The sequence below is a fragment of the Thalassophryne amazonica genome, chromosome 10 (assembly GCF_902500255.1).
Source record: "Thalassophryne amazonica chromosome 10, fThaAma1.1, whole genome shotgun sequence".
Lineage (NCBI taxonomy): Eukaryota > Metazoa > Chordata > Actinopteri > Batrachoidiformes > Batrachoididae > Thalassophryne > Thalassophryne amazonica.
In genome coordinates this window covers 3,722,057-3,735,006 of record NC_047112.1, presented here as the reverse complement: position 1 = coordinate 3,735,006, position 12,950 = coordinate 3,722,057, and the positions used below count along the sequence as shown (strand labels likewise).

The 12,950-nt window shown below is 41.8% G+C and overlaps 1 protein-coding gene across 1 annotated transcript; it reads left to right on the top strand.

Annotated features, from left to right (window-relative positions):
- The first annotated feature begins 422 nt into the window (after nucleotides 1-422).
- Nucleotides 423-10,340, top strand: tm2d1 (TM2 domain containing 1). Its single transcript, XM_034179312.1, has 6 exons — nucleotides 423-572; nucleotides 1,595-1,668; nucleotides 1,787-1,895; nucleotides 2,772-2,863; nucleotides 6,394-6,467; nucleotides 10,109-10,340. The coding sequence occupies exons 1-6, from the start codon at nucleotides 448-450 to the stop codon at nucleotides 10,217-10,219; spliced, it is 585 nt and encodes a 194-aa protein (XP_034035203.1). The 5' UTR covers nucleotides 423-447; the 3' UTR covers nucleotides 10,220-10,340.
- Nucleotides 10,341-12,950: the final 2,610 nt, after the last annotated feature.

Genomic DNA, 12,950 nt, shown 5'->3' with positions numbered 1-12,950 from the left:
TTTAAATGACTTTTTCCCAAAGTGAGTGTTGTAGTATAATCAGCAGGACACCACTGTTGTGTGCAGTAAATTTGGTGATATCACTCCTTATTACAATTATTTATTCAATAACTTTCTGGTGTCTTTTTTTTCCATGTTTGCACTTTGTAGACGGTCCCTAAACTTCCGTTTCTCTGCCGGCTGCCCGTTCAGATCAGTGTTATTTTTTTCAGATCAGAGGACGGCTCATATGGATAAAACTAAGGTTGTAGCTCGTTGTCTACCTTCCTGAGGTTAGAAACTAGTGGTGTTTGTCTTTCTACAACGTTTCTCTTCAGATCTATTGAGCCGTGAACTTCGAATCTGTGAATATCTTTCTAACTTTACCTAAGTGAAAGAGTTTTGGGGATTCCTACTTATCGGACGAACCGTGGATGCAGCGCCGTATCACGTGACACGAGGATAGCGATGGCGTCCTCCCGGAGGCTGCTGCTGTGTGTTCGCTCCGTTTTGTTTTCTTACGTTTGTTCTCATTTTTTTGTGGCGCTGCTGGCGCAGGACGTGGAGAATTGTGAGGATTTACGGCTCGGACAATATCCTTTTTTCGCTGCTGTCGGATGACGTCATTGGTGTCCAGCGAGCAGTTAGCTGCGGCTAACTGCGTTACTGTTGGTGTTTTTAACGTTTATTTGACCTTTTGAAGGTTAAAAAACCCGTTACGTTTTCAATTAACCCTCCATCTGACAGCCATCGATATATGTATTTTTGTGTTTTGGTTTGTTTTCCACCGTTGGATCGTTACGCTGTGACAACCGATAAATAACGATTTACGTGCATAATGGTGTAAAAATAATACACGTAAATATAGTTTGGTTGTCTAAAACAAGTTTAAACAGCAGCTGAAAAAAAATTACCACAAACTTTTCAGAGAGAGGGAAAAACAACCAAAGTTGCTTAGAATAAGTGGATTTGGCAACATGATGGTTTGATTTAATTCATTCTTAAACAAATGCAATGACATAATTAAAACAAAGTGAACGCACCCAAAACCTGAATGCGAAATGGAATAAACAGTGACAAACTAACAGGAACAATAATAAGAGTAAGAATTACAAAATGACCAAAAAATGTGAAATTAACTTAAAAGTTCAAACTAAATTAAAGAATACTCCTGACAAGTGTAACCATTGTTCAATATGACTTAATATGAGGTAGATGAGTGGTTAGTGTGCTGGGTTTCAGTGCAGAAGGTTGCTGGTTCAAACCCCACCCCTGTCACATTTCTCCATGTAAAGTGGAGTTGCGTCAGGAAGGGCATCCAGTGTAAAAATTTTGCCAATTCCACATGCAGATCTACCTCAGATTTGCTGTGGCAAATGTGAAAGGATTAGGATAAGAATTTCAGCAGATCTCAAAAATGAATCAGGATGCAGAACTGATTTTCAACGCTGGTGTTATGAAGCAAAACGAGGTGGGTTTCATCTTGAGGGACACGACATTAAAGCGAAGCTTTCTGAAGTGTTGACAGAGTAGTTTGTTCCTCTTCGTTGGTGACACGTTCTCAGGTGTCTGATGGTCTTTGACGAGTCCGGTTGGAGTCCTTGATTCTGCTCATGTATCTGTGTAATGATCCAAAGATTGATGAAGCCACACAGGAGCCGGAGAACTGCAGGGACATGACGGCGTGGGGTGAGTGTCCCGCCCCAAGTCCATCCAGTGGCAGTGCTGCTTTTACATCTTCATTTGTGCTCCACTTAAAAAAGTAAATTGGTAACATGAGGTTTGGTGTTCTTCCGTATGTTTGCAGTGGAGTGCCTCCCAGCCCCAAACATCACCTGTCGACTCGCCAACGGGTCAGAGTTCAGGTTCAGCGGGGAAGAAGTGGGCTTTAACAAAACCATCAGCTGCAGGAACGTGTGAGTGTCTGCAGTACGTGACGGCGCAGCATCCCGCGACATGACGAACATTAACCCAAAAACAAAACAAAAACTAAGAAACTTTTTCACTAAAAAGATAGAACTTTGATATGATCTGCAAGAGACCACATTAACTGTTACGATGAGTTTTTATAACGGGTAAATAAGAGCTGAAGAATCGCAGCGGGACACGCTGGTCAAACGTGAGGCTCACGGGCCGCTAACAGCCCCTGATATCTTCAGAGCCGGACTCTGGATCAATTCAGATGATTCATGTGGTTTCACACGGAGTTAAACATGAACGTCAGCTGCTTGTTTCCCTGTGTGCTGATGATGCAGCGAAACAGGAGAACATAATCAGTCCTGCCTATGAGCAAGATAACTAAAGAAGAGGTCAACGGATTTTTACCAGAGTTGGTGGTAATGTTACTTGAGAAGATATCTGGAGATGGTTAGCTTTTGGAGAAGCTTGGACAAAGGTCACGGTCAATATTAACATGGTGCAAAACATTTTCTGCTGTATTGCTGCAAACAATATGATTAGAGAGAGATGATGGAGAGTTTAGATTGAGACATGAATAGTTTGTGTCACCCCTCTGGTGCCTCTCATTTGATGCTAAAAATAATAAATGTGGATTTCTCTTGCTATGTTTCTGTGAAGGCTCTCAGTTGTCCAGGTGGTTTCCATAGTAGAGAAGCTTGAATCTTCGACTGGACTGCAACCCATTCCAGTCGGAGATTCAAGCTTCTCTACTATTCTGTTGCTATGTATTCAGGTTTCTTTGGAGTTGCCCCAAAACATAAATGATCCATATCCAAGCTTTTGCCTGAATTTGATGGACATGTTTGTGAGTGACCTCGTTGTTGTTTTCTCAGGAGCGGTTATTCCTACAAAGTAGCTGTGGCCTTGTCTCTGTTTCTGGGCTGGCTCGGAGCTGACCGCTTCTATCTCGGCTATCCTGCTCTAGGTAAACACTGTCTGCACTCCCACACAGACAGCAGGTGGGGCGTGATCCTGGACCCGGGTCCAAGTCGACATCAGTCAGGGAATGTGGCTGCGAAAGCGCTGCTCTGAAAAATCAGAAGTGGGTGAGCTAAAAATGTGGGGAAAATAAGGATGAAGAAGAGCAAGAGCAGTTTTCTGACATCCACCAATTCGGATCTGGATCACCTCCAAAACTCAGTGGAGTCTTCCATGGTCTACAACCCCTGGCAAAAATGATGGAATCACCGGCCTCGGAGGATGTTCATTCAGTTGTTTAATTTTGTAGGAAAAAAAGCAGATCACAGACATGACACAAAACTAAAGTCATTTCAAATGGCAACTTTCTGGCTTTAAGAAACACTATAAGAAATCAAGAAAAAAAATTGTGGCAGTCAGTAACGGTTACTTTTTTAGACCAAGCAGAGGGAAAAAAAAATATGGAATCACTCAATTCTGAGGAAAAAATTATGGAATCATGAAAAACAAAAGAACGCTCCAACACATCACTAGTATTTTGTTGCACCACCTCTGGCTTTTATAACAGCTTGCAGTCTCTGAGGCATGGACTTAATGAGTGACAAACAGTACTCTTCATCAATCTGGCTCCAACTTTCTCTGATTGCTGTTGCCAGATCAGCTTTGCAGGTTGGAGCCTTGTCATGGACCATTTTCTTCAACTTCCACCAAAGATTTTCAATTGGATTAAGATTCGGACTATTTGCAGGCCACGACATTGACCCTATGTGTCTTTTTGCAAGGAATGTTTTCACAGTTTTTGCTCTATGGCAAGATGCATTATCATCTTGAAAAATGATTTCATCATCCCCAAACATCCTTTCAATTGATGGGATAAGAAAAGTGTCCAAAATATCAACGTAAACTTGTGCATTTATTGATGATGTAATGACAGCCATCTCCCCAGTGCCTTTACCTGACATGCAGCCCCATATCATCAATGACTGTGGAAATTTACATGTTCTCTTCAGGCAGTCATCTTTATAAATCTCATTGGAACGGCACCAAACAAAAGTTCCAGCATCATCACCTTTCCCAATGCAGATTCGAGATTCATCACTGAATATGACTTTCATCCAGTCATTCACAGTCCACGATTGCTTTTCCTTAGCCCATTGTAACCTTGTTTTTTTTCTGTTTAGGTGTTAATGATGGCTTTCATTTAGCTTTTCTGTATGTTTTTTGTATATTTCTGTATATTTTTTGAGCGCCTTGGGGCAACTGTTTGTTGTGATTTGGCGCTATATAAGAAAAAAGTTGATTGATTGATTGATTGATATGTAAATCCCATTTCTTAGGGTGGTTTCTTACAGTTCGGTCACAGACGTTGACTCCAGTTCCTCCCATTCGTTCCTCATTTGTTTTGTTGTGCATTTTTGATTTTTGAGACATATTGCTTTAAGTTTCTGTCTTGACGCTTTGATGTCTTCTTTGGTCTACCAGTATGTTTGCCTTTAACACCTTCCCATGTTGTTTGTATTTGGTCCAGAGTTTAGACACAGCTGACTGTGAACAACCAGCATCTTTTGCAACATTGCGTGATGATTTACCCTCTTTTAAGAGTTTGATAATCCTCTCCTTGTTTCAATTGACATCTCTCATGTTGGAGCCATGATTCATGTCAGTCCACTTGGTGCAACAGCTCTCCAAGGTGTGATCACTCCTTTTTAGATGCAGACTAACGAGCAGATCTGATTTGATGCAGGTGTTAGTTTGGGGGATGAAAATTTACAGGGTGATTCCATAATTTATTCCTCGGAATTGAGTGATTCCATTTTTTTTTCCCTCTGCTTGGTCTAAAAAAGTAACCGTTACTGTCACAATTTTTTTTTCCTGATTTCTTATAGTGTTTCTTAAAGCCAGAAAGTTGCCATTCGAAATGACTTTAGTTTTGTGTCATGTCTGTGATCTGCTTTTTTTTTTTTCTACAAAATTAAACAACTGACTGAACATCCTCCGAGGCCGGTGATTCCATAATTTTTGCCAGGGGTTGTAATATCCACCTGTGGTGCAAATTTCATAAAAATCCATGGAGTAGTTTTGACGTAATCCTGCTAACAGACAAACAGATAAACGCCAGTGATTTTTATTATGTCCTTGGTGGACATAAGTTCAAATATGAAGGAGCTGAAGATGGAGATCCAGCACAGGTGTCTCAGTACTGAGGAGCCCAGCAGCTGGAACAGGTCGAGGACTCACCCACGCTTCACCTGGTGGGGATGGACCAGTTACCTGCCTGGGTGGTTGTGACAACATGAGATTCCAGTCCACGCTCCCAGCACTGATGTGTTGTTGGTTCTAGTAGTTTCTGGAGCTGGGATTCCCCTCACCTAGTGTGAGCTACAGATGACTAGACATGACGTGGAGACATGCAGGGTTAGTTTATTTGGTTCCCTGTCAAACAAAATAAACATGAAAGTGGAAAAACGTTAGTGTGTGTGTGTGTGTGTGAAACTGTACACCCTGTGAGCTCAGAGCAGTATACACACACACACACACACACACTGCAGTTAAAAAAAAAAAAAAAAAGTGAGGTGCGGCACCACTGACAGTGTGACACTCACAACTCTTTACACAACAAGCAGCCCCCATCATGCACCGTGCCACCCTCTAGCATGATGCGTTTGCACACATGATTTGAACATTGGTGGAATGAAATTATTTCCTGTGAACAAAAACAAATTCATCATGTGATGGCGCCTTTATAGTGGTATGTGTGTAGTCAATAGCTCTGATTACATTTGGGAAACCGGCTCTCGCTGCAAATTGTACATTAATGTTAGCATGTGATGTACCTGGATGACATTTGGATGATTGTGTTCCACACAGCTGGTATGGCTCGGCTCAAGGTTGACTGGCACACTCCTGCCAGTCGCACACTGTATTGCGCTTTGGGCCGGTTACAGTTCTATGCACAATACTGGCCTTGGTAATCGAAATTGGTTTGTCAGCCAGTTATTGTCACTTGCAAGTAAATCCTCGCTTTCCCTGAATACTCGCTCATGTCAGATTGCACCATTTTCAAGGTCCTCCAACAACGCTAACACAGCCACTGTTAGCGCCATTTTCCTCATCACTTGCACGTTTTTATATCCACCCATATAACTGCAAACGTGTATGTTAATTGTTTATCAGTGTGTCTCTGATGTGCACATCACGCTGATGTCTTCTTGTTTTCACACTATTAACGGTTCCCAGCATCACCTCTATGTGTCTGCAGAGGAACAGCAGCTGTAGAATCGTGCGTACGCCAGCCTGGATTTTGCCGTGATGCACCTCATATTTTCACAGTCATTCACTTTGAATACATCTGAATGTTAGTGCGGAGACGGACGTATGCCACGTTTTTCTGTATATGCAGCCTTTGGACATGAGGCCCCTGGTGTAAAGAGGCAAAAAAAGTTAGCCTCCAGTGTGCATCATATGACATCACAGCGTTTTCCGTTGAGAGATTTGTTCTTTGAAAGTGTCCCCTGATGTGGATCTGCTTTCTTTCAGGTCTGTTGAAGTTCTGTACGGTGGGTTTCTGTGGAATTGGAACTCTGATTGACTTCATATTGATCGCCATGCAGGTAAGTCACAGATCCAGATGAGTCCTGGTCCAATTTGGACCGTAATCTTAGATTTTTTATTTTTTTTTTATTTGTTTCCCTTTTCATTTTGGTTCTGTTTTTTGAGTTGGGTTGTTAGCAGGGATCAGTTCTCTGTAAATGTGGCGGGCAGGTTGCTTCTGGTCTGGAAAAGAGTTTGATTTTGGAGTTGATGTGAATAAAGTTATAAGGAGCACTAAAGTACACGAGATCTCCACACCTTTGCATGTTGGGTTGGTGAAGGTTTTGTGGGTAGAATCACAGTGTAAAGAACACAGCTGTTGGCAACAGGATGTAGACAGCAGTATGTAAACAAGGATTTTGCACCTTATTCATAAAATGAAATTCAGTTAGCCTCGTGTGTTTGTTTATAAGAGAAACACACACATTTTAACCAAAAATGTCATTTGTTGAACATTTTCCAAATTAAAAATGAATGTGACTTGTAAATGATGTCACAGGAGTTGCACAGTGTTTGGCAGAAGTCCACATTTGGCACCGCTGGCATTAAATTGTCATTTTAAGGTGACGGCCTTCAAATGCGCAGTTCCACGACAGCACGAGCTCGCCGGTGTTATTATTTTCACATAATCTGAGTGGATGTGTTATGGGATAAGAATCATCTGTGTGTATTTTATTTGTACATGGCTGTCTGCAGTCCCGAGTTAAAGAAGTTTATCGATTGAAAACAAAGAAATGCACATCCAAACAGCTTACGGGGAATTACTTTATGCGTGTCTGCATTGATCGCACACTGGCTCAGTTATCATCAAGGTTTCAAACATGCTAAATCACAAACACAATCACAGCCCTTGACATTGTGTTGCATGTGCAAACCTCACTTATTGTAATGTTCAACACCCACACCCCAAATAGTCCATGAGCCAAGTAGGTTTTTGGTACCACTTAAGGGGACTAAATGACACTTTGAATGCAGCCTCAGTGTACCATGGCCTAAACAAAAATGTATGACAGCCATCCCGGGGTGGTAGCTGTTATTCATTGTTAGCAAATCAGTATGCACTCTTTCACAAACGCGTAAGCGGGTTTTTAAATGGGATTAAAGGAAGATTGTTCAGGAAACATTACATTACAGCTATAATGGCGCCATCCTTTGGTTGTTTTTGGCTGGTGAACTTTCATTTTAAAGTGGATTCACAATGCCATCATTATAATCCATCACAACCTGTTTTTAGACATTTTAAAATTTCCAAATGAAAATGTACTTTTTTCATATTGATAACTGTTTCCACACATTTTTCTTCAAGCACTTTGGTTTAAAGCTGTGGCTGGAAACCCCCTGCTGGATTTTTGTCTCTTATATGTCTGATGTCTTTGTTGCGTGGAGAATCTCCCTGACCTCGTCTTCAGGGACGATGCTCCAAACTTTGTGGAATCGATGGAGATGCAAAGCCATTTGACGACGTCTGTAAGAAATTAGGAAGTGTCCATTTTTCTGACTGCTCAACAGAAATGAGTCAACAGTGAAAATTAGTTGCAGGTAACTCAGACTGGAATTAACTTCTGTGAATCAGGAACACCTGAGAGTTTGGGTTTTTTAACAGAAATATTCCCACAGTAAGAACATCCAGGTTCTTTGTTCAAACCCTGACATACATGAAGCTTTATGTCGTTCATCCTGTTTGCCACCTCTTTTGAAGTGACGTTTGTGATGAAGTGATCCTCATTTCCCTGAGGGTCCATTTCAGTTCAGCGCTCATATTTTAATGGCTAACCACGCAGCGTGCAACTGATGAATAAACGGGCATTGTGATGATTATTTACAGCCGTCCATCCGTCCTGTGGTGCGGCGTCTCGGTGACGCCTTCTGTGTGAGTGATGTTTGTCAGAATTTGAAGCAGAAACATGCAGCAGACGGCTGGCGTGGACCTGCAGACGGTTTTGATGGCAGAGTCTGAAGATCCGTCACAGCGATCGGACCAATGGATGGCGGTGAGAGGCTGGTCCGGCTGTTTGATGGTGAAGTGATTTTAAATGTCATGCCAGAAGAACACAGCAGAACAACACCACCCTCCACAATGGGACGAGTGTCAAGTGAACCGAAGAAATGTTTCCGTCCACGACTTCAGTTAGCTCAGACATTCAAACAAGATTTATTGGAATGATCAGAAGGGGAAAAAAAAAAGTGAAAATGTCAAAGTGCGTTTGTGGTGTAACAGATGATCACATTTGTTCCCCAATTTCCTTCTTTTTTTTTCCATCTTCTTTTTGAAGTAGTTCTCACAACATGTATCTAGGGATCACTGGCACCATGTTGATTGTTTGGAACTCGGAAGTCGCGGTTGCCTGGTCATATCGTGGCTAAGCTGGGCCATTGCATGGTGGGATGCTGCGTTAATGTGACTGTTAGCTAAATATTCACTCCACTGGTGTTCAAGTGGTTATAGTTTGGACATAAACATAGTAGAGAAGCTTGAATCTTCGACTGGACTGGGTTGCTTGACACGAGGATGTTTCTCTTCAAATCGCAGAAGCTTCCTCAGCTAAAATTCTTGCTCTGGTAGTCTGACTTCTGTCTGACTCTTGTAGAGAAGAATAAAACAGAAGCCAACAAAAGCTGGAGTTTTAAACCTAACCAGACCCCTCCTACTGAGAGGCAGACTGCTATTGGCTCGTGACTAGACAATAGCTCTAATTAGCAACTATTGTGCTGTAGTTAGCACACCTAATGACAGGACAGCTGTCCCTCTAATGATGGGATGGATGCCTTTCTGATGGCTCCCTTGATGACGTGAATGACTCATTACCATGAACAAAAGACTGAAACTGCTTTGACCTGAGTACCCCATTGTAAACAGGGGATAAAGTGTGTCTCAGACCCCCTCCCCGGTTAAGGCTGGGTTTCAAACGTTTCACAAAGAATGCCTCCTTGACCCCTCTCTCAAACCATTTCTTCTCTCTGGCTAATATTTTAACTTCCTTGTCCTCAAACGTGTGGTTAGTGTCTTTCAGGTGGAGGTGAACTGCAGACTGAGGTCCACTGGTGCCCTCTGCGGTGCTGGTATAGCCTAGTCACTAGCCAATAGCAGTCTGCCTCTCAGTAGGAGGGGTCTGGTTAGGTTTAAAACCCCAGCTTTTGTTGGCTTCTGTTTTATTCTTCTCTACAAGGGTCAGACAGAAGTCAGACTACCAGAGCAAGAATTTTAGCTGAGGAAGCTTCTGCGATTTGAAGCGAAACGTCCTCGCGTCAAGCAACCCAGTCCAGTCAAAGATTCAAGCTTCTCTACTATGGATATCACCTGGACAACTGAGAGCCTACACAGAAACTTTGGACATAAACCTCATCTTTCTTTCATATTTTCAATGAATTTTGATTGCAGAACTTGAGATTCTGAATCAGAGGGTCAGGGTTTGTGATGGTCCTGGATTAAGTCCTAAGAACCGGGCTTTCTATGACTTCTTGGACTTTGCCATCATAAGTGTCTGTTTGCGGAAACACGGGTTGAATTTGTAGATTCTTATTTTTAACTTATATTGAACAAAGAAGAGCTAAGCCCCGCCCCTCCTCTGGAGGTTGGTGAAGGTAAAATGACATGAAGAGACAAAGCGAGTTCAGGACTCATCAGGTCCCACCTGCAGTGATGTTATTTCCTGTTGTGCAGATCGTGGGTCCATCTGAAGGGTCAAACTATATCGTGGATTATTACGGCGCCCGGCTCCACCACCTGTCAATCAACAACCAGACCTACAGGAAGCCACACCTTTCTCTGTGATTGACACCGCCACAGCCAACAATGAGCTCAGAAAACACCAGAGATTAGAGTAATACACACACACACCGGAGGTGTAGTTAAAAATGTGAAGGTCACATAGTCGGACAGACGTTAAGTATCAGTGTGATGTTGATTCTCAGCAGGTTTCTGTGAGAGATGAGACACCACCTGAAATACAGCACACGTTACCATCTGAAGACAAAAGGACTGAAAAACAAACAAACCCTGCTTTGTACGAGTCCAACTCATTTTATTTGAGTATTGTGAACCATCACATCCTTTTTTTTTTTCCTCCCTAGAAAAGTGAGATATTAAAATGATTGTTTTGGGTTCCCATCAGTTTTCATGATGTCCCAGAGCAGCAACAGTCAGTGCTTTGAGACAAACCAAAGGTCCATAGGAGGACTCAGAGCTGGATACAATCAGGCATGTATTAAAAAAAAAAGTAAAGAAAGAAATGAAAGCAAGAGAAACTTTGATCATATATTTGGCACAATTTTGTCATCATTTTCCACCGAAAACACCTGAACATATTTTACTGTGTTCAGCAATATGACATTTTTACACTGTATCATCTGTCCACAGGAGGAGGATAAACATTTATAATCTGCATGATACAACCCCAGTTCTAGTGAAGTTGGGACATTCTGTAAAATGTAAATAAAAACGTAATACAATGATTTGCGAATCCTCTTCAACCTATATTCAATTGAATACACCACAAAGACAAGATATTTAATGTTCAAACTGATAAACTTGATTGTTTTTGTGCAAATATTTGCTCATTTTGAAATGGATGCCTGCAACAAGTTTCAAAAAAGCTGGGACAGTGGTATGTTTACCACTGTGTTACATCACCTTTCCTTCTAACAACACTCAGTAAGCGTTTGGGAACTGAGGACACTCATGATTTGGTATAAAAGGAGCATCCCCAAAAGGCTCAGCCATTCACAAGCAAACATGGGGTGAGGATCACCACTTTGTGAACAAACTGCATGAACAAATACTCCAACAGTTTAAGAACAATGTTTCAGTTGCAAGGAATTTAGGGATTCCATCATCTACAGTCCATAATATAATCAGAAGATTCAGAGAATCTGGAGAACTTTCTACACTTAAGCAGCAAGGCCGAAAACCAACATAGTTCGTCGCTACATCTACAAGTGCAAGTTAAAACTCTACCATGCAAAGTGAAAGCCAAACATCAACAACATCCAGAAAAGCCGCCGCCTTCTCTGGGCCCGAGCTCATTTGAAATGGACAGACCAAAGTGGAAAGTGTGCTGTGGTCTGATGAGTCCACATTTCAAATTGTTTTTGGAAATCATGGACGTCGTGTCCTCTGGACAAAAGAGGAAAAAGACCATCCAGATTGTTACCAGTGCAAAGTTCAAAAGCCAGCATCTGTGATGGTATGGGGGTGTGTTAGTGCCCATGGCATGGACAACTTACACATCTGTGATGGCACCATCAATGCTGAAGGTACATCCAGGTTTTGGAGCAACACATGCTGCCATCCAAGCAACGTCTTTTTCAGGGACGTCCCTGCTTTTTCAGCAAGACAATGCCAAGACACATTCTGCACGTGTTACAACAACGTGGCTTTGTAGTAAAAGAGTGCAGGTACTAGACTGACCTGCCTGCAGTTGTAAAGAATAAATGAAAATATATGCTATTTTATTCATAATTAGCTTTGTAGCTAACAGTGCTAAAAGATACCAAACTGAATAAAAGGTTTGTGTTCATTATTTTCAAAAAGTACCAAATGTTTAGAAGTATGTACACCATGCAGGTTTAAATGAAGTAGGTGTTGTATTGAATGAATGAAGTTGAATAGAGTGTATACTTGTGCCATAATGTGTTTAAGGGGTTTCATCATGATGTCAATGAATAAAAATGTGTATGCCTATGCTTTGATAGATCTTCAATTGATTTGTGATGGTTTTGAAATGATACAATATTATATGGTTTGATTAATGATTGAAATATGTGCTTATGATGAATTGTATTGAACATGTTGAGCTGCTGACAGGTGTGTTGACTCTCAAATCAGTAATGTTTTTTGGTTTAAGGTTTTCATAAATAATATATGTTTAAGTAGGGTGTAACATGTTGGTTTAAAACATGTCAGGCATTAGTCATGTCTTTATTAAAAATGGTCAATGTCTGACATGTTTTAAACCAACATGTTACACCCTACTTAAGCATATGTTATTTATGAAAACCTTAAACCAAAACACTTGGTTGATCGATCGTCAGGGTGCCATGGGTATTTTCATATTCGCGATTATTTTTCATATTTGCGATTACCGTGAATTATTTATTTTATCCATAAAGCATAAAACGACTCAGAATCTGATGTCAAACGTGCTGCAGCCTCGCTCTTCGTCTTAAGGCAGGACAATAACAAGGAGGCTGACGGACGATTAAAAACAGTGCCGTCTTCTTCAAAGCCGTCTAAAATGCGGAGCTGTCGGTGTGTGTGTGGGTGTGGTGTGTCTGTGTGCGCCGCAGCGCGGAGTTAACAGGCTGCAGACTGCGAGGGAGGGAGGGGGGGTGGGTGAGGGAGATTCCTGAATGCAGGCGCGACACGTTCAGTGCGCAGCGAGCGCGGAGCAGAGAGAGGATTTAACCCGAGTGAACATGTTAACAAAACGGAAATGTGGAGCTGCTTTTACTTCTCTCTGAACTTTCTCTAAAGGTGTGATTCTGCCGTTACCGTCCTGTTCACA

Bases quoted from the DNA above. Each gene is read 5' to 3' on its own strand.
- tm2d1 (XM_034179312.1), top strand. From the start codon at position 448: ATGGCGTCCTCCCGGAGGCTGCTGCTGTGTGTTCGCTCCGTTTTGTTT. The intron at 573-1,594 runs ATATCCTTTTTT...GATTCTGCTCAT, and splicing joins GAGGATTTACGGCTCGGACA to GTATCTGTGTAATGATCCAA. The intron at 1,896-2,771 runs GTGAGTGTCTGC...TTGTTTTCTCAG, and splicing joins ACCATCAGCTGCAGGAACGT to GAGCGGTTATTCCTACAAAG.